The sequence below is a fragment of the Gymnogyps californianus genome, chromosome 15, assembly GCF_018139145.2.
Source record: "Gymnogyps californianus isolate 813 chromosome 15, ASM1813914v2, whole genome shotgun sequence".
In the NCBI taxonomy this organism is placed as follows: Eukaryota; Metazoa; Chordata; class Aves; order Accipitriformes; family Cathartidae; genus Gymnogyps; species Gymnogyps californianus.
Window position 1 is genome coordinate 8,869,579 of NC_059485.1, and position 24,641 is coordinate 8,894,219.

Genomic DNA, 24,641 nt, shown 5'->3' on the forward strand with positions numbered 1-24,641 from the left:
TTTCTTGTGGCTCATTTTCTTACTTCTATTAGATGAGCACCAAGTCTCTTGAGTTCTAAGCTAACGGCTTCTCTTTCTTTTGCTTCCACCCTCCCATTTAGGTAATTCAACACAGGCTTCAGTACTGCTACAGAACTGATGCTGTGGAGCTTAAAGGGAAGAAAGTATCTTTTTTTCTGAAGTCTTGGGACTTGCACATCACAAAAACAAGTAAGAAATTAAGTGTGGAGGTTAGAAAGAGGGCTGCAGACTTGGTCTGCAGATGCAAAAATACAAACCCTGTCAGTCTGTTCCTCTGTGTATAAAAAAGGAGCACACGCAGATGGGGAAATAGGAGTCAACAAATCCAATTTCATTCAAAGAGGAATCCAATCTCTTGTGGCTTAAAGAAGCCAGAGAATCTTCCTATTTCATTAAATCATACTTCTAAATTTTATTTCAGAAACAAAGACAATTTCACATACTTCTGTGACAAATGTATTCAAGGCAAAGAAGCCTGACACAACACAAGGCTGGTCGCACGATGACTTAGTGACTTACTTAAAAACAGTACCCAGTTTTTTTAGGGGGAGGTATTTTTTCTAGAAATAGGCTATCTGTTAAATAACAATAGCATCATGAAAAACTAATGCCAGTACACTGTCTAGATGTTCCAGGCGAGCTGATATTTGAGCTCATCTAGTCGCTTGACAAATCTCCCAGCACAGGCAAGCCACATGAAATACTGTCTAGCAGGCAGAAATGTCTGAGCTTACTTTAATGCTAAGAAGACCAGGTTCTTTCAAGCAAGACCAGTTTGCTTATTATCACAGCAACAGATCTGTAATTTTTCAAATATGCTATTATTCCGTTTTCAGATCCCAATGTAATAAAGTACTTAAGCACTTGTCTTATTGAAGTGGGTGACAGTGAGCAAAGGCCCAGCAACAATGATTAAAGTACTACATTAGCTGGCAACTTCCTACTTAGCCATCCTGCATCGCTTTTAAAGCTTGTCAGTCATGGCCTGTGTGGTCCGTACTTTATACCTTAAGCTTCTTTACAAGTAAATGGTGCACCTTCAAAGATAGAGATGAAAGGATTCGAATAAACATTCACAATGAAATGTGTTAACTACTACTTTGCCTGCTTGTTTTGGCTCCGTACACTGCTGCACGTCCTACTATAAAATGAAATGCATTTCCTTCTGAATATGTGGCACTTGTGCTCTTCAGCATTAACCAACAGCAGTCAGCTGGTAAACTCAGAACACTGCGCAGAACCCTCCCACCTCCTTAATGTTTAACTCCACATTATTTAAAAATAACTCTGAAGTACCACATTTACTACACTCTATTCTCTGCTGGTCCAAGACGACGAATAAAGATTTGTTGCAATAATACAAAATAACGTGTGAGTCAAAATCACTACTCCTTGGAGGGAAAGAAGGTAGAATGAGACAAGTGTATTTTTAAGAAAACAAGCTGAAAAACAGGCTTTGTCCACATTCCAACAACAATTGTTCTTTCATCCTTATCATTTGTCAATTCAAGGTAAAATATGATCCTTTGCTCAAACCAAGCATTAAAAATTCATGTATTAATTGGATCAAACCCACAACGGAATAGAAACTTACCTTTAACACTCTATCCACCTCCTGCTTGTTTAGATCTTCTCCACATTCTTGACTCAACTGATTCTGGATGACATTCCTGCGCACTCGATAATTTTTCGAAAAGATTTCAAGCAAAACTTGGCGATGCTTTAAGAGAAAGTGTATCATAAACACAAAGAGAAGAACAATTATTCCTATCTTTCTGTGTATCGAAACTGCATGTGCCTTAGTCTGTACAAAACATTCACTGAACTACGTGAGAGGATTCTTGCTTCGTAATCCTGAAACCGTCCCGTATACATCTGCTCCCTAGCAGTGCCCTACAGGGATCTCTCCATACCCCGTGGCCAGACCTGCACCTGTCCTGGGACCTGGGACACCGCCAGAAGTACAAGAACATGCTGAAGAAGGGGCTGCAACATATTCCTCTCAAATGCTTCCACAGGAGTTCATGTGGTCCACTCCAGCCAGGAGGCTGGATACTGCTTGACTCTTTCCTATAAAAATTTATTTATCATGACACAGAGTTACATTGTCCATCCACATTTTGTTAGGCACCTTCCCTTTTACTTCATTTACTCTGATAGCAATGAAAACTTAGGAGATGCTCACATACGCTGTAATAATTTCCTATTCTAACTATAAACAGACACGAGGTAACAACATCGTTTCATCTCTGGCTAATGTTGCATTACCATCAAAAGAAAAAAAAAATTGGACTGGATCCTGGTGTGAGGCCCGCATCGGAGAATCCTTTCTCCTCACAGGTTCAAAATTATTTGTATTCCACTGAGCTAGTTACTGACAGGTATTACCAACATATGATGTTGTTTCTGCCCACACCGCCTTGTCTTGACACAGCAGTGATCACCCTGCAAGCTAAAAGCTTCCTCTCAGCTGGAAACAGGTTGGTATTGAAAACTGGACACTTCAATAGGGAAAGAGGAAAACTACCTGCTGTACCAGTTCCAGAAACACAAATTCAAACAATGCCAAATGCTCAATAAACATATATTCGGGAATGTCACTTATTTTTTTCTTTACCTGATCATAAGTGTCACCAGCTTCCCAAAGTGCATAGACCTTTAGTTCATCTGGTGAAGCAGCAGTCTGTGGAGGAAACTAAGAACAAGAGGCTGTTAAAAATAACCATCTATTTAATGAGTTCTGCTTAATGATTCTATGATACAGTATCCCTGGACACCTATTACTGAATCAAAAATGTCGTTGCCATGTAATGAGACCTGCTGAAACAACGTAAGCTCCTCTCCCATTCCACACTGGAAGGGGCAACTTTGCTCTGGCAGCCCCTGTGCCTGCTCAGGCACGGCCCGTCCTGCAGCCACGGGGCAGACACCTTCTCGCAGGCCCAATGACTCCAACAGAAACATGATCTGTATCAAACCTGTCCTGCTGGGTGATCCTGCAGCACACAGACCCTGAATTAACGAGGGGCTAACTATGGCCTAGGGAATGGGACGAGCACCACCGCACCCTGATGTGTGCCTTGATACGCCCAAGCCATGTTTTGACTGATGCTTCTGGCCATGGTGGGGTAGCCCACACCAGTGACATGGGCCCCAGTGCCATGTCTGGCACACCACCAACCATTTCAGAGCTTTAAAAGGGAACTGCTGGGCATAGTGGAATCCCATGAATTTTGCATGGGGACAGCTTCCCACTGGTTTTAGAGATTCAGGCTCTATCCTGTATTTATCTGCTTCACTAATCCCAAGTCAGCATTACTGACAAGCACTGTGCTTCTGCTGTATTTGTCATCTCTGTTTTGGGGCAGACTACAGGACTCCAGAAGACTGAACGCTGATGGACAGTGAACCAGACACTTGCTCATTTCAGGCTCCAAAAATGAAGTGGGTTTGTTTGGTTTTTTTCTCATGTGCCAAGCTAGAGAAATACATTTGTTTTTTTCTGAGGCAGAGACCTCACACCCCTGCACACAGGAAGGAACAGAACTGCCTCTCTTCCATGCCCCAAACTCCTAAAAAGATAAAACACCATCCATTTGCCTTAACATTTCCCCTTGGAGCAGTGACTAACGAGCAATGCTGGAATATGCCTTCACTCCTGACATGTCTCTTCCTGTCTGTCACTAACAATTTATTCCTTGTAACCGCCCAGACGACCTAAATCAATCATCTATGAAAAGCTAACAAGCCAGTCCTGATTGTTCCAGTATCCCTCAATCCTGGCTGCTGGTACAAACCAAACCTTTCTTTCCAGCCTCCCTCACACCACGCCAAAAGACTTGCGCATCGCAGAGTGAAAGATCAGCCTTTCCTTTCACGCTTTGCCTCTGATCTTACTGCAAAGGGGAAGAGTTTTGTCCAGCGGGAGCTGCCTGGTGGGATTAGCAGCTTTGGCTCTCACGTTGGTCCAAATGGCTGGAATAGAACAAGGTTTTACACCTGGTTTAGAGCCAGGATTCAGGTTTATTAGGCTCACAAGACCTAGCATAATTCTCTTCTCGTAAGGACACTGACTTTTGAGGAATATCTCTTGCATGCTTTCAGCACAGATAAAATTGAATACTTCAGCTTCCCTCCAGAAAAAAGCTGCATCAGGAAAGGCAAAATGCAGGGCACTGGGAGCACCCAGCCACAACCTGCCTCGCTCTGAGACAGTCACTCAACACAGACCCGGAGTGCAAACTCCTCCTGCCTCAGCCACACGTCTGAAATGCAGCTGTGTTTATCTGGCCATTCTGTGACAAAACGGCTTCCAAACCAACACAATACTTATTTGGGAAGAAAAACGCACAGAATCTCCTCCTCCCGTCCAGCCTTACTCTGCAAACTGTTGCAAACACTGCTGCCAACAGCACCCTGCTCGCTTGCTGCTGTCGTACAGCCTGTCCACAGGAGCGGAAATGCCATCAGTGACTCTTCAGAGATACATGCCGCTCTGTCCAAACAGCTTTACTGTCTTGCCATCCGCGGTCCCTTTGCCATTTTATGTTCATTATCTTAATCTCTCCAGCCTCACCTTGAAACAGCTCTCCACTGCCTTAAAATCCTTCTTTAAAATATTTGCCCTGTGCCCCCTCCTGCTCCAAGCCCCCAGAGCTAGTGCAGGCCTTTTAGGAGATGAACTGCTGCCCCGAGTCCCCAGGGCTGCCATGTTAAAATGGAAGCTCTTGCGGAGGAGCCCTTGGCTTTGGGACGTGTCTCACTCAAGCACTGAGCATGCCCTAAAAATAGCCACTGCCAGGCAGCCTCGCATTATAGCTAAACCAGACTGAAAGGGGCTGAGGCTGCCAGAAAAAACTTACCAGCTGGAATAATCCTAGAGGTAAACGGTTGAGCTTACCTCTCCAGGAGCCTGGCATCAGCACTAGCCCAAAAGGCTCACCGTAAGCACAGAGTTGCATTCTTCTCCTCTTACCCTAGCCAGGCAGGACGCCGGCAACGGTTACGTCATTTCCTGATGCCTCAAAAATATCCCCAAGATTTGGGCAGAACCTTGCCGCTCCACGGACCACGGGAAGGGAGCCGGCAGGAGCCAGCCACCCCCGTGCACCCCCACCAGTCTGCAGCAAATGGGTGCAGATGCTCAGGAGCCGGCTTCCTGCGCAAACGTCTCCCGTGGGGCTGGACACAGGCTCAGCCTGCGCAAGCTGCGGACACACGCACAGCGCCAGTGTCTGCCGACAATGCCTCTACTCGCCCTCTCTGCAACAGCAGCAGCAGCCCACTGCACTTGGGTGCATCTTCCCAGGATTTGCTGTTTCTTTATGTGTGCTTTTCACTCCCACTTGAGGACGCTACAAAGCACAGGCCAGCACAGCACCCTGCAGGCATCCCCACGGCCTCATCTGCAGCTGGAGTGGCATCTCTTCTGGCTCCCCACAAATTCAATTTATGTCATACCCTGAATGCAGTCGGTCAGCTTTATAATAAATCCTGCATTCCCCTGGTAAGGTTTCAATTGCCATTTTCAGCAACATGTTTTCTATAATAGGGCAGCATGCAAGCCAAGAGTGTCTTCACCCCCCACAGAACATCATTTTAATTACCTCACATCATTGATTTTTATCACCAAAGCACTTTCAATTACAGAAAACTAATGAGCAACTATGAAATCCCATGCTAAACAACCCTCCAGGCTTTCCCTGAGCTCAGGCGCTCTCGCTGGGTTCTGACAAAATTGTCCAGGGGAACAATCAAGAAATACCAAAGTGTACGAGCCCATGCAAAGAGTAAAACCAGCCCCAGCACCTTTGCCATCTGCACAGAGCATCAGGGGGAAGCTTGGGGGTAACGATTTACATTGGCTGATAACAGTACAGGCTTACACAAGCTCCTGTACAAGATCTCAAGTTTTGCAGTAAATTCTGGGTCAGCAGAACTAAAACTTACAGCAGACCTCCAGCAAGAGACGTTCCAGTAACCACTTCTGCATCTCTGCAGGTCTCCTGTGACAAGGTTTTCCAGACAGAAGGAAGTTCCCAACCACCTCTCTTCAGAAGGATTTTATTTTGGTTGTTTTTTGAAAAAAGAAACTATCCCACTTTCACTCCTCACAGCCTTTAAGCAAAGAGTGGATGGAATCATTTCCAAAATCCCAAAATTTCCAAAGCAAACAAGTCCCAGTCCCAAGTAATAGAGCAGCAATGACCTCAGCTATTTACCATCAGCATGGCAAACGCACACATTACATTGTGTACAAAGGACAGCCTAGCCAGCACTAAGAGGCAGTTCCAGGCAAACATTACCCCAGGACTTGGAAGCTGTCAGGAGAGAAAGCAGAAAGTACCAAAATCGGTGGTCTCCCTAGTGGCATTTCAAGTCTGCTACTCAGTTCCCAGGTGCCACAACACGTACTTTGCACATGACTGAACATGTTATTTCTGCCCCCCTGTAGCAACCCTTACTCCTTAGCTGAGTTTCAACTCCCATGCTTCAGGCTCTCTCTCGTCAGCCTGCCTGCTTCCTGCTCTTTCTGCCTTGCCTGCTCTTTCGAGCAGTTCACACGTCTCTTTTCCTCTCTCCCCAAAGGCAGCTGACTCCCAAGCTCTTTCTGGTTCCAACCCAATCAGCACTGCCAGATGTCTTGTAAAATTAATTTCCTTTTAGGCTCTTTCCCATGATGCCAAATTGCTTTTCCTTTCCTAAGCGATCTACTGTCACACAAACCTGCTCTGTCTCACGCAATCACACATGTCATTTCCATAAAGACAAAGAAACAAAGACACCTCTGCACAGTCTAGGAGGAAAAGGACTGACCAAAGAAACCTGCTGCAGATATGGTTTGTCACTTCCCAGAGGGCTCTGCTGGGTGTACCTTGCTGATCCCAGGCAGTCAATGCCACCTTTCCTCCCCCAGCCGTGTCCCTGTCCCTGAGAGAAGGAGCTTGTGCAACTCCAGGAGAGCTGATGGGAACCTGGGATTGCCTTAGAGCATGTTAACAGGAGCAAGTTGGGACAGTGAGTCACTGCAGCCCAACAGCTTGGATGAGGAAACAGAACCCCAAACACAACTAACCTATGCGGCATACGACAGAGCAAAGAAAGCAGAGTGCAGGGCCTGCCAGAAGCAGGACGCCAGGCAAATCTGCAGCAGCTTCAACATATCAATATTGGACAGTTAAGCAGAGCGCATCTGTTCTTCCGGTCCACCAGCACAGGACACAAACATTTCACAGCTCAGACCTTTAACTGCCCCCCCAATCCCTCCTCCCCAAAGTACACCAAGGGAAAAAACATACTTACAGGCACCAAAATCTGTTTGCAGCCAGTGTCCAACACCATGTCCTGTAACATTTTGTCCGAAATGCCACTGAACAATGTATGTCCTGGAGGCAGACTGGCTAAGTGAAGGTTAAATAACCGTTTAAGCTCACTCAGGGTGAGTACAAACTGTTTCTTAAATGTTGACGACACAAATGCCTTCAGTTCTTGGGCTACCCGGTCAATGCAGCCTCCAGGCAAGTGGCCGTTTAAAGAGTCTGTGGAGTCCTCCTCTGCATGGAGGCCATTGACAATGCCGTTGTTCATGCCCTCATAAGCAGAGGTATCCATTGGCTCCTCGTCACTCACAGGCTCCTCTTTAATGCGGATATTGGAAACATCCATCTTGGCGGAGGTGTCACTTGATTTCATCTCTGCCTTTTGCTTCTGGAACTCCTTCTCCAGCTGCCCATAGTTCTGCTTGACTTTTGCTTTAGCCATGTTGACCCTTTGCTCCCCAGAAACCAGCAACGGATGAGCTAGTAAGAAACAAAAGATACCATAAATCTCACCATACCCAGGGCTCCAGTCTTGCAGAATGTTTCTTGAAGGGCTTATAGTGAAATAAAAGCAGGAAACACCATCTGGTTGTGAAATCTAAGGCATAAACCCAGTTTGTTGATTAGATTTTATTTTAGTTTTGGGGTTTTTTTTGGGGGGGGGGAAGGTGTTTGGTTTTTTTAAAGATAAACATGTTGACAATCGTAAGCCAGATGCTTGGGGAAGGGTGTTCCAGTCAAGGAACTTCAAGCAAAGATGCACTGAAGTGCACTTGTTCAATCACTAGGGCCTTTTCTGCAAATCAGGAAACGAGGATACAGACTGCTTATACATCTCTACTTGTGACCCAAATGCTTCTTTGCCCAACAACTTTTTTTTTTTTTTTTTTTTGAGTATCTAATGGCTGGTGGGGCCTGCTGCAGCAACTGCCAGAGCCAGCACAAGGATGTCCTATAGGTAGAGTGAGGAGAGCAAAGGGGTTAACAGTGAACCTGAACACCCTTTTAGCATGACGTGCACAGTATGAAAGTCTGAGACCCTCTTCTTAGTATTATTACCCAGTGATAGGGAGAAAGGGACAGGAGGGAGTCCTTTCCCACGCAATCCTGCACATGTTCCCCCGTGTCCTCTCCACACCCAGCTACCCAAAGGTGAAAGGAAGGGGCGTGTTGGCAGCAGAGGAATCCAGTCTCAATGCCAAAGGAAGGAGTGCTGTGTTTAAGGCAAAAGCATGCACAGCACACATGCTGTTATCTTCTCTGCTGTTAGGCTCGCTAATCCTCTCCAAATAACCCAACACCTAATCCTTTCAAGCAGATCAGCCACCGGGTATTGAAATGGATTCATATGCTCGTTTGTCAGTTCTGCTTATACTCTTCATTGGCTCCAGTGTCTGGCAATGAGCCAAATGCCTAGTTAAAACTCTCTGGAATCCCAAGTTTTCACAATCTTTTAGGATTATGGAGCAACTACTTTAATATTCTCAGTGGCATCCATGGTGGAGAAGGATGTCAAAAAGAGACAGCTTCACACCTCCTTACAGCGGCCTGCCAAACGCATTCTTCATTAATTGCTCAGCCCTCAACCACACCACAGAGAGCCCAGTGCAAATCAGGGGAAATAAAAAAATCACCTCATGCACACTAGCTTACAAACTGAGAGGTGAGAATTATTTGTGCACTGGCCCTGTCCTGTCTTCAGGAGCTGCTTATACCCTTACACCATATGAGCTGCCTTAAATGAAGAAGTGGATAACAGAACCAGCTGATTTTACACTATCAAATAGCAAGTCCCCAGTGCCACAGAATCCTCCCTGCTCTGCTACGAGGATGCTACAGTAAGCTTGTGTCACCCCAACATCAGTGATGTTAGTACAGACCAAGATCTGTCTCAAATAATCCAGAGGAAATTGCAAGAAAGGAAAAATATTAAACAAAACAAGAGCAGTCCCCACCACGTTCAAAACCAGAGAGGAACTCCAAAATATCATCCAGGAATATGGAGGGATGCATGTGCTTCAAGATGATCCAAACACAATTCCATTTACCTGATTGTGCCTCTTGTTTCTTTGGGGTCAAGTGCTCCTTTAAGAGATTATAGACCTTTTCTAATCTGAAAGACAAAGATAAAATATACCAGGACAGTTTCAGTTGTTATGCCTGCATGCAGCCATGCCAACTTTAGCCATTAGCTAGAACACTCAATTTCTCCAGGGAGCCAAGGAACAAAAATGACTTGAATGATGCAGTGACACCCCCCAACACACCACTGCCTGGTGACTGTGAGGGGGAAACCTTCGAGGCAATACAGATCAAATTATCTATCAATGTCTACATAAACTTTGTACTAGATAGTTCTCTGTTTTTAGCTTATTCTCCAAAATAAAACAAGTCATTTACTTGGCCTGAATGCCCATCCACAGCATATGTTGCCTCTGAACTATATCTGGATGCTTCTTAACAAAGTCTTCATCATAAGGGAGCATGAACTCCCAACCTTTATTTATTCTTGCCACAGACATGTGCTCTAGGAAGTCTTTCACATCTTCTGGGCAAAGCTAAAAGAAAAAGAAAAAGCATAAATAATATGGAAGTCAATTTACACAGGACATATGCAGCCCTGCAGCAATGGGCATTGTTCCATGAGACAGGAAGAGTTGGGCTGATTTGGTATATACGGGGCACCTCCATGAATACACACCCAGCTAAGTCAGATACACTCATCCTTCTCTGCAGCACCAACACTTTCACACAATGTTAAAAGCACAGGACTTCAGAGAGCAGTGGTAATTAATCACCTGAGAGTCAAATAGCTCATGGCATGTTTTGTGAAGAAAAGGGAGTTTCCAAACTGAGATGAAAAGACTCTACTGTGAAAAGAAACATATTCTACAACGTTAATCTTCTTTTAGAGCTGCAGGTCAGACACGCTGCACCTACATATGCACAGCTTTTAAGCAGCACTGGATCTTACATTCCAAAAACAGACGGTCTGTGTATAAATTTACTCGTGTTTTATCATTTTACTGCATTTTAAGGAAATTATTTTTTTGTCCTCTTTACTTAATGCTTCTCATCCATTTGCCAGTTTTAACAGAATATTCAGGTGCCTGAGTTGCTTTAAAGCTTTTATTCAATATTGACAACTGGTAAATGCCAACAGAAGAGCTGCTCTTTTGTAACACACCCAAAGCAGAGTAGCTAGTGTGCACTGCACAAGCACTTATCTGCTTTGGTGCACAATCAGTCAGCTTAATTCAAACTGTGTCTGGCTTTCTGCTGAAACAGATGAGAGGACAAGATGCATTCCAGGGGCTCAGCTACAAGGCCAGTGATATCCTGTGGAGTTGTGCTAACTGTGGGAGCTGCTTGAAACGTTTCTAAAGAAAGAGTATGTATCTATACCTGTTCCAAAGTGAAAGCATGCCTGGTGAGCAACACTGCAAGTCAGCAGTAATGCAGACGCTGTGAACCTGAGAAAAGGCTTGCAGCAGCACCCACTACTGACCTACAGACAATGCCCAACACATATCACCAACTTCTGATTTAGGAAGAAAAAAAAAAATAAAAAATCACTCACTTTTGTAACTGCTGCCACTTCCTTTCTCACAACCCAGCGGTCCTGTGTGAACTTCCACATCTAGGAAGGGAACAAAGGAGAAAAACCTAGTAACTGTACTTAGCAGTTGCTTTGCTGAAGTCGTAGTAATGACCCTGTTCAACGATGTTACCGGAAAAATGGAAACTCCATGCCTTTAAAGAATGTGGAACTAGGTGATTCTCAGCCTGGTAGTGGGAAAACACTTTCTGGCCTCTTCTGGCCTCAAATGGCCACGAACACAGTATCAAAAGCTTCGAGAGTCCATGGTTTGCCTTGGTGAACCTGTGACTACGAAAGCTATGAAGAATCTCTTGAACTCAAACTCCATTTAGCTTCCAAAAAAAAAAAAAAAAAAAAAAAAAATCCACTGCAGTGATGCTGGCACTCCAGAAGTCACACCTGAGGCTCAGCTTCTCACATACCTAATCATCAACCTAAAGAAACTCTTCATTCACTTCAGTTCATGTCAGGGGCCTGTAGAGGCTGATGACTGTTGCCTTTCTGCAGCGCACAGCCCCCTAGAAAGTGCCCATTCCCTTCTTCACCGCACATCACAGTCACTTACAGTTATGCCAAGATGGCCTGTCACTCACATACTTGTCTCCAGTTAATGGAAAAGCTAGGTGCTCTGCAGAGCAGCTCCTAAGGTCTAACATCCTGAGAGGCAGCTGCTGAGAGTGGGCTAACACGATGCATGAGGAGTTGGGCAGAACACTGTCTGAATGTGACCTTTGATTTCTTCCTGTCTCCATTTAAATAGACTACAACCTCTTTTAGTCTGTGTGTATTAATAATGTTGTAAAGAATTCAAAATCTCATTACTGCAAATTTCTTCCTGCCCTATGACGTCATCTATGCATCCTTGTCTCTGATTCAGGTTCTCTCTGCCTACACACAAAACCACCAAGCTCACTTTAGGGCACAGGGCATTTCTCTTTTCAAGTACAAGGAGCTACTGTCCAAAGGAAGTAGATCTATCAGCTCTTCTTGCACACAACTCCGAGGCAGCCATTTCTCATTAGGCCCTTTACCCTCAACTAGAGCCAATGGTACTCATGTCCTCTGAATTTATTATGTGAGAATCTGGGGAAAAAACAGCAGCTTTCAGAAAAGGCACAAATTACTTTTCCTCCTCCCCAAAGTACAGCATGGAACAGGTGGACACTAAAGTCACTATTGGCCATAAATATTTTTTAACCTTATTAATTACTTTACACAAATTTATATAGGGAAATAAAGTTCACTTTTTAAGCTAGAACACATTTTCTCCACAGATGCAATACAGCATTAGCTACTATTTCTTATGACCAGATATTTCACTTTGTCTGAAAGCCAGAAATATCAATACTTTCTATTTTCTAACATTTTCACTTTTTCCCTGTTGTAGACCTAATCAGCAAATTACTTGCCTTTAAGATCAACACAGATCCATTTCTCATGCAAGGTATATTTGACATAAGTCAAATGAAAATAATTTATCTTTACATCTTAGTTGCTAAAATGCTACCGCTTACTTAACTGAGCATAATAATTTCTGGTCCCTAGAACTTCACGCACGACGTGTCACCTAATCTGCTGTGTCCTAAAGACTTATGTCACTGGGTCACACCTGAATCCAGGTCTCCATATGGCAGTGTCGTGGGCAGACACCAAGACATAATCAAAAGTCAGTTTCAATCACCATCAGTTTTATCTTACACTAGTACTGTAATATCCTTAAAGTTGCTTGCACAGCATGCTCCTATTCAGAGCAAAATCTCATAAACAAACTTTGCAAACAAGGGGAACAGTCAGGTCTAACTGAAAAAAAAAAGAGAGCAATGCACTCCTCAGCTTCTCTTTGATGGGGCGAAAGCCATAAACTGAATATGAACTTAAGAACCACTTAGGAACTTAATTCTTTCCATGGTTAGCGAAAATAAACACAATGCAGAGGTTGTTCCTTTTTGCTGTGGTTACGTGTGTGTTTACAAGACCTGTATTCATTTCAACTTCCATGTGCAGCTACTGCTCACAAAAGGTGCCTGGGAACAAAGTCCTTTCACTGATTAGCAGCTCTGGGGAATAAAGTCCTTTTTAAAGATCAACAGTGCATGCTCAGGGAGCACAAGGCTTACCCACACTGCCCTCCTGAGACCTCACAGTCCCGATCCCATGGAAATATATCTGCAGAAACAAGCGCTTTATTATCCAGTCCTGGCTTTTCTGTAAGCTCCGCATTGTGGGGGCTATGTGATAGTGGCTCTACAGCATGTATTAGAAAGGGATGAGTACTGTTAATGACAGATGATCTGAACCTGCCAGCCAGCGACAATGTCAATCTACACTAACACTCCCATGACAGACTTGTAACACCACCTTCAGGATTAAGGTACAAACAATTTCTTTGGAGGAAACACCTTATTGCAGTAGAGCAGCAGAGTTTTGCAATGCCGTGGCCTCTCAGGCAAACTTCACCTGCATTCTCCTTTAAAAACAACAAACAATTCTATACTTACAACAAAGTCTCTCCCTCTACAGAGCACTTCTGCAGGGACTCCACTATGTGGACTAGAAGTATCTTTCGGGTAGAGGACATCACTGTTAATTAAAAAGGAAGACAGATTACTTACTAGGTACCCCAGAAAAATGGCATTGGTGAAGATTAACATAACAAACATGTCCTCCCTGTTCTGCAGTTAAATTATACCTTTATCCAAAGCATGGTTTTCATTAAAGGAATTAATATTGGTGTAATTACACCACTGCAATTACACTAGTGCAAAAAGGCTTACACCAGCAAAGCATAGCCTTGTGGCTAGCAGATGCGTGCAACACAGGTACAAGCTCTGCTTTGTTGTTGCAAAGCCTATCCTCCCTTGGATCAGTGTAAACAAGACCAGAATGATCCTAAGAAATGCTGAGGCTAACCTGGTACGCAGCCTTGAAGGCAGCATTTAGCCAAAATGCTGATGTATGGGCATAAGGGTTTTTTATTTCCTTCCCAGCAACCAAGGGCTTAAGAGAACACTACTACAAAATGTCATGCTCCAACCAAACAGCCCTGAGACCAACACTACCCTGTGTCCTTGTCTGCTTGCAAGACCAATTGGATGACATTTGTTAGCACACTCTCCAAAGCCTCAAGGCAACCCAGGTTCATGATCTTGATCCTACCCAGGCTGAAGAAATGGGTCCCCTCTCCATTTAAAGCTCTGATCTGTCCATGTGCTGCTCTGTGCCCAACCATCCCAAACACGTCACATCTCCTAGAGATACACACATCCTCCTCGGACTAGTAGCAAAGAATCAGCTATAACAAAAACAATCTGAATGCTAATATACTGTCTTTTAACCTGATTCCAGCTTCCTTCTGGAATGGCTGGAGGGACAACATGCAATGGCTGGAGGGACAGCAAGGGTTGCTGTAAAAACTGTTCACGTTGCTAACACAGGCCTGTATCACAGTAGCTGAAACACATCCTGCTAACAGACTTGGACTGGTAGCTGGTGCCACTGATCTTAACAGAGAGCGCTATTCCAGAGACTATAATTCCCCATATGCAGTGCTCCACCCAGGTAAAAAAAAAAAAAAAAAAAAAAAAAAAAAAAAATCACACTGCACTTTAGACTTCAATTACCAGTGGGATGCTTTATCCTAATAAACAGGAGGATGTAGGATACAGAATCCATTTCATGTGGTACACTCAGTACCCCACGCTTGATTTAAGCGGGTAATGCCTTCTACAGGTACCTTTCAGCTGACAAGAGCAGCATCCACTGATGAACAGCAAGGTGACTGCACAAAGATCTTTCTTTGACTGAATTTAGCTAAGAAATACTGTAGCTGACATTGGTTTCATTTTCTGTATTTGTATTTGACACTAATCTCTGGAAGAATTCAGGACAGTCCTCCCACAAAAGAACATGAGTGAGGACAACATCAAAAACCTGACATAACTTAAATGCAAATACAGATTACATCACTGCTCAGCCATAATTTTAGCTGGGGTAGGTACTAAGGTATTATCCTTTAACATCAACCCTTTGAATTTTGAATATCTGACTGCACTAAAAAGCACCAAACATTAAATCAAGATTTTACAGTATTGTGAGTTAAGAACATGGCTACTTTGGGACACAAGGAAGATGAGTACATAAAATCCATTGTTCTGATCCTCTCCTTAAAGCAGAAAACCATGTCCCAGTAACAAAGACGAGCCATACCTCTTCACCACCCAGTTTCCCTGGACCAGCATTGCCACCTGCTGTATACAGCGGAGAACTGCCGTAGAGTCAGTCCCAGAGCCTAGCAAACTCATCAGATTTGCAAATGGCATGACCTTCACTGAAAGGCAAAATACACACCAGATTAAGGGTTTCTTCAATGCACATGATACAGACATAGATTTATAAATCTAGGATACTATGATTTTATGTTGAAGTTCATGGTCAAAGCTATATTTAGAAAAAAACCCAAACCTAACTTCTACTAAGTCCCCCCCTGCACTATAGTCATCATCTGTTCTAAAAATATCTGCTAGTATTGCATCAAAGTTGATTAGCTTAACTGGTCCCAAATTAATGCATTAATAAAATTTAAAAAAATCTATGCCTTTGGCAATATTTGGAAACAGAGATACCTGACAAGACAGGAAGCTCCTGAGGCAAAGTCCTCAGGATTTGCTCTCATCAGATAGTAACTCTGAAGAGACAAAGTAAAATTCCTAGATGACACTCATGAAGTGCGTATTACTAGAAACTTCCCAGAAAATGCCAAAGTGCAGCTTGTTGCATTAACCTTCAATTTATGATTCACACTCAGACCCCACATTCCAGGAGATACCTGCTGAAATAGATGTATCCAGAAAGCTATCATCAGATTAGAAATTATTCTAAGAGTAAGTTGACTGCAAACATACAGATCAGCAGTCACATCCGCTGTTACTGCTCTTCCCTGCACAGCAGGTCTTCTTAAGGAAAGGCTCAGGATTTGGATTCTTCACAGTATCAGAGAACCACACAGACTGTCTGGTGGGGTGACAGAATTGGTACTACTAGGAAAGGTACCTTATCTGAGGCAATAAGAAGTCACAAAGTAAAGTGCAAATGTATTACAAACCATTCTTCATCAGGATCTTAATCTGATCAGCAAGGGGTAAAGTTCTCAGCTGGGCCATAGAAAGCACATTGCTTGGAGCCATTGGTTTGTCACTGCAGATAAACAAGCAGATTTGCAGCCCATGAAAAAGAGCATCTAGCCAATATGGACTTTGAGCATTCTGTACAAACACTTACTTCTCTTCCTCTACGCTTGGAGGCATCAGCATCATTAAATATTCACTAGAAGAACAGAAAACACATCCTTAAAATGCTTGTCTTGGGAATTCCCAGGTTTAAGTACAGTTATTTCTTGCTTAGAGCAATCCTACTTGTGTGAATCTACAAAACAAACGTTAGCCTGAAAAGAGAGCTCTCCCCTTTCCTCTCCCATCTTCCTCTGTAAATTCAGCACTAGTAAAAGCTATTGACATTCATCTGCCCAAAGAGAAGGTATGAAATAAATGGGAATCAGAATCCCAGCTCTTCTGTATGGAAGAGGTGTCCAAACAGAGGAACTGCAAGAGTAAATACATTAAAAACAGGTGCTCTAACACAGCAGTAAAAGGGGTCATGTGAAGTCCTGTAAACAGAGAGAATCAAGCCAGCAACAAGCAAAAAGTCTTTTCCACCCATGTAATTACCAGTGTCTGTGAGGAAAGAATCAGATCCGAAAGACTTCTCAGAGCACCTAGCACTATTCCACTGGGACATTAAATGTTAAGAAAAACACACCCACACCATTAAACAGAGAGAGAGTCTGCCACTTTCCTCTTACTTGGGCCATGGTTGTATCAAATTACAGCGAAGCATTAGTAGTGACTGAATCATAGGGAAGATTCCTGCATAGATGCAGTCACCAAGAAACAAAACCGAACAAGTTTCAAGTAGCTTCAGGTGTCTCTCACAAATCACAAAAGAAAGTTTTATAAGATTTGCTAACAACGGAAGTTAGTGGCTTCAGAGTTTTAATTTATTTTAACCAGAAGTAGCTTTTGTTTTACTTTTCCTTTACAGTATTCGCAGTCCCAATAATGCAGGGTTGTGATAATGTACAAGAGGCTACAATCCCAAGTGAAAACAGCTAGTTTTAATCTCAGAGCACAGGGAAACAAAGAAAGCAACCTGAATAAGCTGAAGGCTAGTTTGTTTCTGTATTTTTTTAAACAACTCAATTTTTATCATGGATAGAATTATCCAAGACCAGACTTTTAAAGAATATACCTGCTTATTACTCTGAAAACAATCTCAACAAAATACTGCAACTTCTGTAGGAAACCATCAAACCATTACCTGGGAGATTTAATTAATTCTGTGTTTTCAGCAAGGCCATGACCTTGACTAAATAAATACTGGCGCTCGTGTTCAGAACGGCTATCCTGGAGATACAGAAAAAAACGAAGAGTCACTACCACATACTGAAAACATACAAAATGCCAGAGCTGGATCCCTCATTCCAAACTGTGACCACCCTGTCATTACTGCACCATTCAAGCGTTCCACCCCACTAACTGATGTTCTGCTTTCACTTTCTTGAACAATGCTCACGTGATGTGGGAACGTTTCTGTTGCTATGACTTCAAAATCTGACAGACATGCATGTGGGTCAGACAAACAGGATTTCTGACACTCAACTGACTGGGTTCCCCACGTCTTTCACAAAGTCCATCTCATAATCCAAGACCTGAGTGATTCTTGTACTCAGACCCCCCTTTATGTTTGTCCAGCTCTCAGTTTTAAACCTTTTCCAGCATGGAGACCCCAAAGCATTATCCAGCAGAGGAAGTACAGAGCACTGCAGGGTCTGTTCAAGCCTACAGACCTACTTTTCTTCATTATCTTTCAATGATTCCCTGATTCTCACGGCCCAGATTTAAAAACAGTTCTAGACTTGGCTGAGCCTTCAGGCCCAGACGGCCTCCTCAGCAGCCAGCACAAGGCCTTGACCTACCTTCAAGCCATAATAATGTAGATGAATCCAGTGCTCTTCTGCTTGTCTCTTCTGCAGGAACTCATAGGACTGAACACGTCGTTGACGAGCTTGTTCAGTCTCAGGGCGGGAGAATCGTACCTAGAAGATTTGGGCATCATTAAATACAGCCCCAAAACCCCTGAAACAAAACACCTGCATTATTTATTTGGTACACAAGCAACAGAAGCTAGGGGCTCTAGCTCAAATGAATCACCCCTTGCTGTCAGTGACATCTTTATGCTTGTGCAACAAGGGCAAGTCCATCTTGCTTCCCCCCTCCCAAGCCCAGGGTCACCAGGACTAGCCGAGGTTTCTTGTCCTTTTATTTGGGTGTGAATTGCCATGCTTTCTTGTGAACTGTTGCCTGAACTACCATAAAAAGGAAATTTGGACATACAGTAATTTGCTTAACGTCATCTTCAGCTTCATCCTGGGATGAATCACCACCTGCCAAAAAATACAACAGAATAAACACACCACTGCAGTAAGGGAGCTAAAGCCAATCTGTAACTGTTTGGGGGCCCACGCAGGAAGAAAGCGGTACTAGGAACTACATAACCATGGGTTCAATCCCAGCTTGCCGAACTATACAATGTATGACAGCACCACACTGCTCCTATGATAGGAGATACTGCTCCCATGAGCTTTGCAGTGCAACTTTTCAGTGGCAGTGGTGACACACTCCCTACTGCTGCCCTTTGACACTACCCACCACCTCTCATCCCTCTGCCAATCCCCCGCACTGTGCCCACAAAAGCATTTATGCAGCTACACTGAAAATAAGATCAGCGAAACAATCTGAGAAATGGCCTTATAATCAGTATGTTGTTATAATAAACACCTTCAGAATATAATGACTCTCATCAGCAAAATTACAGAGAGAACTTGTATCTCACCTTCCAAAAGAAAACACAACTCATGGAGCATTTACCTTCATTAGCAGCTTCTCTTTCTCGGTGTTTTGCATCAGCCTTGTCCAAGTAGGTGAAGCTTGGCCTCAGCTGCAGAATTCCATGTAGTGGAGTCAGGTGAAGTTCACCTGAAAAAGAGAATTAACGTTGGTTAAAATTTTTTTTTTCACTGCACAAGGACAGCACTTTTCATTATCTCCCTAGCTCTGTAAAGGCACAGCTTCAATTGAACACAAATATTTAATACAGTAAAACTTAAAAAGGGATTGAAGTGAAAAATTCATCCACTGCTCAGGATTTCAAAGGAGTATGAAAGACCAAGACCTATTTCTGTTACTTTCCTTTTTGTGTTGAAACCAGATCTTGTAGAGAGCCACATTCTGGCTCAGACCTGACCTATTGTTCAGGAGACTCCTAGTAAAATAGTCATCACTGAGGACAATCTATGTATTTTCATCTCAAATGATCATCAGATCAAAACTCTGTGATGGCATTAGGAGACAAGAGAGGGGCAAAAAGTGTTGAACAGGAAAATGAGACAGACACAATTGGATGGAGATAGTAATATAAATAACAATGATAAATTTATGCTACAAATGTGTATTATTTCAGGCCACCATGCACTGTTAAGATCCTGGAGACATCTACAAACCCACAGTGTTCTTATATAATATTTACAATTTTGCTAGACCTTCTCAAGGACTCTGAGGACATTGATAAGGAAAAATTTTCCTTTCTTTAAAGACGCATCAGTCAATTAAAACCTAGGCTGACAAAAAAGAACAAACAGGTCTTATCTTAACCCTGAAATGAGCACGTTTCACTGATGTGAGGAGTAAGCAAAAGAAACTTACCTTTTTTATAAACAGCAGCTGCATAGCGGGAAACATTACTTGCAGCTTGTGAAGAACAGAAAGTTTGCTTGTCCATCAGCTTCCTGCAGACAGATGAATGCTGTGAGATTGTATTCTACAGGCAATGTGGCATACAGATGTTAAAGGTCTGAAATCACCAATTCTCAAAATGGAATATCAACAACCGCAGCAAATATATATACTCATCTTTCTGTTTGCAATTCAGAATTCATAAAGCACACCAAAAAACGTAGGTTACTTCCAAGAATACTTGCTATATAACAGTGTCCAAAGCACCCCTCGAGACGGTACAGCCACTTGTTCTCACCTTTCCCTGAAGCCCTGGTGGACATACATATATCTATGCTCACCACAAAAAGAAAATGAAGGCAAAGAGGACACCTACGAGGAATAGGTACTTGTTTCATCTGTACACGTGCCATCTACATTGAGAGCAATCTGTTCTCCCTTGCTGCGACAGTAGTTAGGATTCAAAGTATCAATGGCCATTTCAAGTTCAACCTAAATAAGATGAAAGGAAAGACAGCTAATTACCATGGCAGAACCCCAAACATATAAATTAAAATTCAGTCCCACACTTGCTAACATTTCCATAGGTTTACAGCAAATTTAAATACATAAGCAGCATCATTCAAATCCACAGGGCAAATCTCATGCATAACGTTGAGCATATATATGGGGGTTTTTTTTGTTGATGGGGACACTTTAACGATAAGCTAGAGATACATAAAATCCCATGTAAATGAATGGGAGCAGAGAAACGAGAGTTCTTTAGGCAGCCTTGAAATATGCCTTCACTTTGTTGGATACCCTCCACTACATTATCAGTCTAGTTTACTTACCAGTACAGATCAAATGCACAAGCAATATCCTTCAAGCCTCCCCATCACTGAGGATCCATTCAGAATCTCTCAAACTTAAGGTATGTTTCGTTCCAGTTTGGGTACCAAGCAGTACAAAGTAACTATGTCCTCTTCAGAGGCAAAGGCCTCAATTCTGGTAAGTTTGAGACTGCAGCACTTACCACTGACTTCATAGTTATTCCTGATTTACACTGGTCGAAGCACAGAAACAAGCTCCAAGCTTTTAGTTACACGGAGAACTACTCCCCGCCTCAAACTTTAAACTTCAGACAAATGTTCAAAAATAAGCGTTTTCCTTCATAGCATTTCTCTTTATATACTATAACAATACTGTATATATTCTTCCTCAGGATGTGCCAAAGCACTTATAAATTTGTATATCACAGCTATTGCCTCATTTTTTCTTCCCCTTTATGTTACTCATAAACTGAACTAGTGACAAGTCCCTGGATGAGACAGCAGATTTACAAGTCTGCACAGGGCTTACAATGCAAATGTTTGCTAATTTTAATAGAAGACTTCCTGAATACAACATGCATCCTAACTCCAAAGTTCACACAAGCACTCTCCTTAACCATTTCCCAGAAAAAAATCCTAATATCACAGACATCTATTTCTGCATTTTTTAAATAAGGCATTTTAAAATCATAGCCACAGTTCTGGGTTACATTTGCAAGCAAGTGTAATCATTCTGGCTTTGGCTATACTTTCACTACCTATACAACCCCACTGATTTCAAAAGGACTGCTGATGATTCACAGCCAGGCAAGAGAGAAATCAAGACCCGCACTGACACTGAAAGACAGAGCATGCCTCCAAAGCTCAACCATTTTCTGAATATTGTAAAGGCCTTTTAAATCAAGCTGTATTAGCACAAGCACCTACAGACTGAATTACCATTAGTAACTATGTTTCCCCAAGTGACTCTATTTTATATTAAAAGAGTGGCTTTTCCATCATGACTTTAATTCCTCTCTTTATAAACTACTCTTATTCTAAACTCTACAGAAACAATGAAAGACTCCCCTGTACCTCCAAGCACAGAGATCTGGTCCTGCAAGTAGTTGCATAGTTGTAACAGCTTAATAGCACAATGTGCTTTTCTTAAGTACATCCTGCACAACATAGAACAACTTTTACAGACTGGACTCAAATGATGACCAACCTTTTGCTGCTTTGGTTTTATCTTCGCTGATAAATGTGTAACATCATCGTACGTCATGGAAGCTGGACGAATAGGATACTGGAAAACAAATCCATTTCATAAAACCCTCTTCATTTAATGATCAAAGAACTTCACAGAAATTAACTCAATCTTCCCTGTCCCCTCACATGTAGATCCACTTGCCAGATGGATACAAGACATCAAGAAAAGAAATTAGTTGACTGATTTGTGAGTCATCAGAGGATTTGAGAGTATGACCTAGAAAGCCTGCCGCCTTCCCCCCAGTCCTCTGCTTTTGTCACTACACAACCCCATTCCTGCCCCTCACACATCACAATAAACTGTAACACAGGAAAATGGTACTACACATTAGTCCAGCAGAAAAAGGAAGTGTTAGAAGCAATTAAAACCCCATCCCTCAGCATTAACTCTCTGGAGAGTTATTACCTAAAAGTAACGTATTTGTGGGTTTACACAAGTAGTGTTAGCTTACAGGACATGGGCCACATGTCGCTAGTCAGAACACCAGACCCAGGTTTAGCCACATGGGTCTCTCTTCTGAACCATTTGGGAACGCTGAGAAGACAGTGTGGTATCCAAATGAACCAGCCATAGCAGCATCCTGCTCAGAGCTGCCATTTCTGCAGAACACCCACAGGCCCCATCACTGACCAACACCCACTCCTGACATGGAGCAACTGTGGGTATCCCAGAGGCAAGGCTGCACAGCCTGGTCCAGCGTGTCTGGCTGTCTCCAGCCGTGCTCTGCTGGCACGTGCCATGCAGAGGATCTGTACAGGACGCAGTGGGCTTGCCAGTAGGTATCGCTGGTTTACAATGAACATTTCATCCAACAGCCTCAAAAGACTTCCCATTTTGCAGATGGGAAAAGTGAATCACAAGGATAAAATGATTGAAGAAATTCAATGGCAGAATGGAAAACAGACCTCTACCTTCCCAATGTATTTCCACCTTCAATCACTAGTTAGTTTTCTCTCCACAACATAAGGGGTCTCTTCTGATGACTCGCACTAATTTATGAATACTGATGACATTTTAAATATGGCCAGTCCTAAAGAAATGTTTGTTTAGTAAAGATGGCAGAAATCAGTGATGACAGATGATGGCTAAGAGACTGTAGAATTATCCAAACCGCGATAAAAAGACATCATCTACTAAAAGCACTCCCTTAGGGTGGTTAAAGGGAGTGATTTAATTACAAGTCTGTGTCATAAATGACCACTCCTCTCTTGGCAATGATTTAATACTAAATATTTCAACTGACTGAGACCCAAACAGGCTTGCCTATATCCAAGATCTTGGCAGGCTGAAGCAGTAAAGAAAGTTACTGCTCTTTGAATTTATTTTAAACAAACTATCACTGCATAAAAGTTAACTGAAATACCTGAAACAGATACAGCTTCTCCAGTAGACTTCTGGCCAGGAACACGTCAATCTAAAAAGCAAACCAAACAACTTTCATCAGACACCAGCTGTAATTGATGGAGCCTCAGATAAAAGTACAATCCCTAGAGCTCAAATACTGACAATTTCAGCTTCTCATTACAAACTCTAACATAAAACACATTCATGACTCTCATCAAAGGTCTCTTCCCTGCTGATTTTGACATGAAATTCTGCAGTTGGCCTTTTGAAAAAACAAACAAAAAAACCCCACTATGATGAGGCTCAGACAGTGGCTCTAGCCATGGTTTTTCTCTCTAACGAAACTTGGCAAACAATTCTGAAATGCAAGAGGAAAATTTTTTTCTGAGAGGCTGAAGTGAATCTGTTATCACAATTACAGAACAAGGAAGTTCTCCCTTTGGCAGTATGACTGAAAGGCAACTTCATTACTATTACTTTTTCATAAAATCTTTCTAAATTAGACGAGACACCCACATCCCGAATCTGATTCAGTATTAGCATTTTGCCACCAGCACCGAAAATCCACAGATGTTTCATGAATATCACATACGGAAGCTGCCATTTTAGTTACCTTCAGATATACACCTGACAATTCCCACTCCTTTTCTCATGGCTTTTCTCCTTCTTATGAGCTTGCCCTTCCTTGTACTTCTGGTGTGTAAATTCAGACATAAAGTGAACAGGACACTGTGGCTACTCTTTGGGACACAGCAGTCCTTTAAAGAAGTCCAGAATCAGAACACAACTGCTTGTTTTAGCAGAAGGCATTCTAGCTAACAGATATTAACTCAGCAAAGTCATTCCAATTTTTTACAGCTCTCAGAGACATGCAATAGAGTCACTGGAAACACACAGTAGTAGAAGCAAGTTCCCCACCTGTGTTCCTCTTCTGACATGGAAAGATTACAAAGGGTGAAACACCTGAGCTGAATCTGCCAACATGGACACCACTATTTTGGCAAAATAGATACCATGAGCCATATACTTGGCCCACACAACATATTTGCTTGCACAGAGCAAGCCATTGGTTGTAAGACAACCACTGATGTTGATGACACATTGTTTCAGCAATGTAAGAACACTGGGAACTATAATAATAATAATAATAATTAAAAAAAAAGCCTCATGTACAATCACTGCTGCCACAATGCACTTTTACCTCTTGTATAATTGGATCATCTTCTTCATTTGCCATGCTAGGATACAAAAACCTTTTTCTTGGCTTATTCCTTGGCACAACCTGAAAGAAAACAGAAATGTCGTGAGTCATTACATCTGCGCCAAGTACCACATGCAGCCTAGAGTATTTGTTCAAGTTAACTTGATTCCTTTCAGTGGTAACCTGTTTAGTCTGTTTTTGGAAGGAACGTATGTGTTTGCACGATCAGGTCCCTAATACTCCACAAT

At 42.7% G+C, this 24,641-nt stretch overlaps 1 protein-coding gene across 2 annotated transcripts in view; it reads right to left on the reverse strand.

Moving 5' to 3' along the window:
* POLR3E (RNA polymerase III subunit E) overlaps positions 1–24,641 on the reverse strand; it is a 30,474-nt gene that overhangs the window by 1,386 nt on the left and 4,447 nt on the right. For both annotated transcript variants that reach the window (XM_050905769.1, XM_050905770.1), the window contains exons 2-20: positions 24,394–24,474; positions 23,212–23,262; positions 21,807–21,884; positions 20,164–20,279; positions 19,758–19,840; positions 18,924–19,031; positions 18,390–18,439; positions 17,972–18,091; positions 17,314–17,399; positions 16,219–16,263; positions 16,043–16,134; positions 15,148–15,268; positions 13,440–13,521; positions 10,921–10,980; positions 9,741–9,898; positions 9,389–9,453; positions 7,324–7,820; positions 2,639–2,716; positions 1,616–1,741 (exon numbers count right to left, since the gene is read on the reverse strand). In XM_050905769.1, the coding sequence (XP_050761726.1) occupies positions 1,616–1,741; positions 2,639–2,716; positions 7,324–7,820; positions 9,389–9,453; positions 9,741–9,898; positions 10,921–10,980; positions 13,440–13,521; positions 15,148–15,268; positions 16,043–16,134; positions 16,219–16,263; positions 17,314–17,399; positions 17,972–18,091; positions 18,390–18,439; positions 18,924–19,031; positions 19,758–19,840; positions 20,164–20,279; positions 21,807–21,884; positions 23,212–23,262; positions 24,394–24,429 (2,052 nt within the window). In that variant the 5' untranslated portion in view covers positions 24,430–24,474. The remainder of the gene's footprint in view (positions 1–1,615; positions 1,742–2,638; positions 2,717–7,323; positions 7,821–9,388; positions 9,454–9,740; positions 9,899–10,920; positions 10,981–13,439; positions 13,522–15,147; positions 15,269–16,042; positions 16,135–16,218; positions 16,264–17,313; positions 17,400–17,971; positions 18,092–18,389; positions 18,440–18,923; positions 19,032–19,757; positions 19,841–20,163; positions 20,280–21,806; positions 21,885–23,211; positions 23,263–24,393; positions 24,475–24,641) is intronic.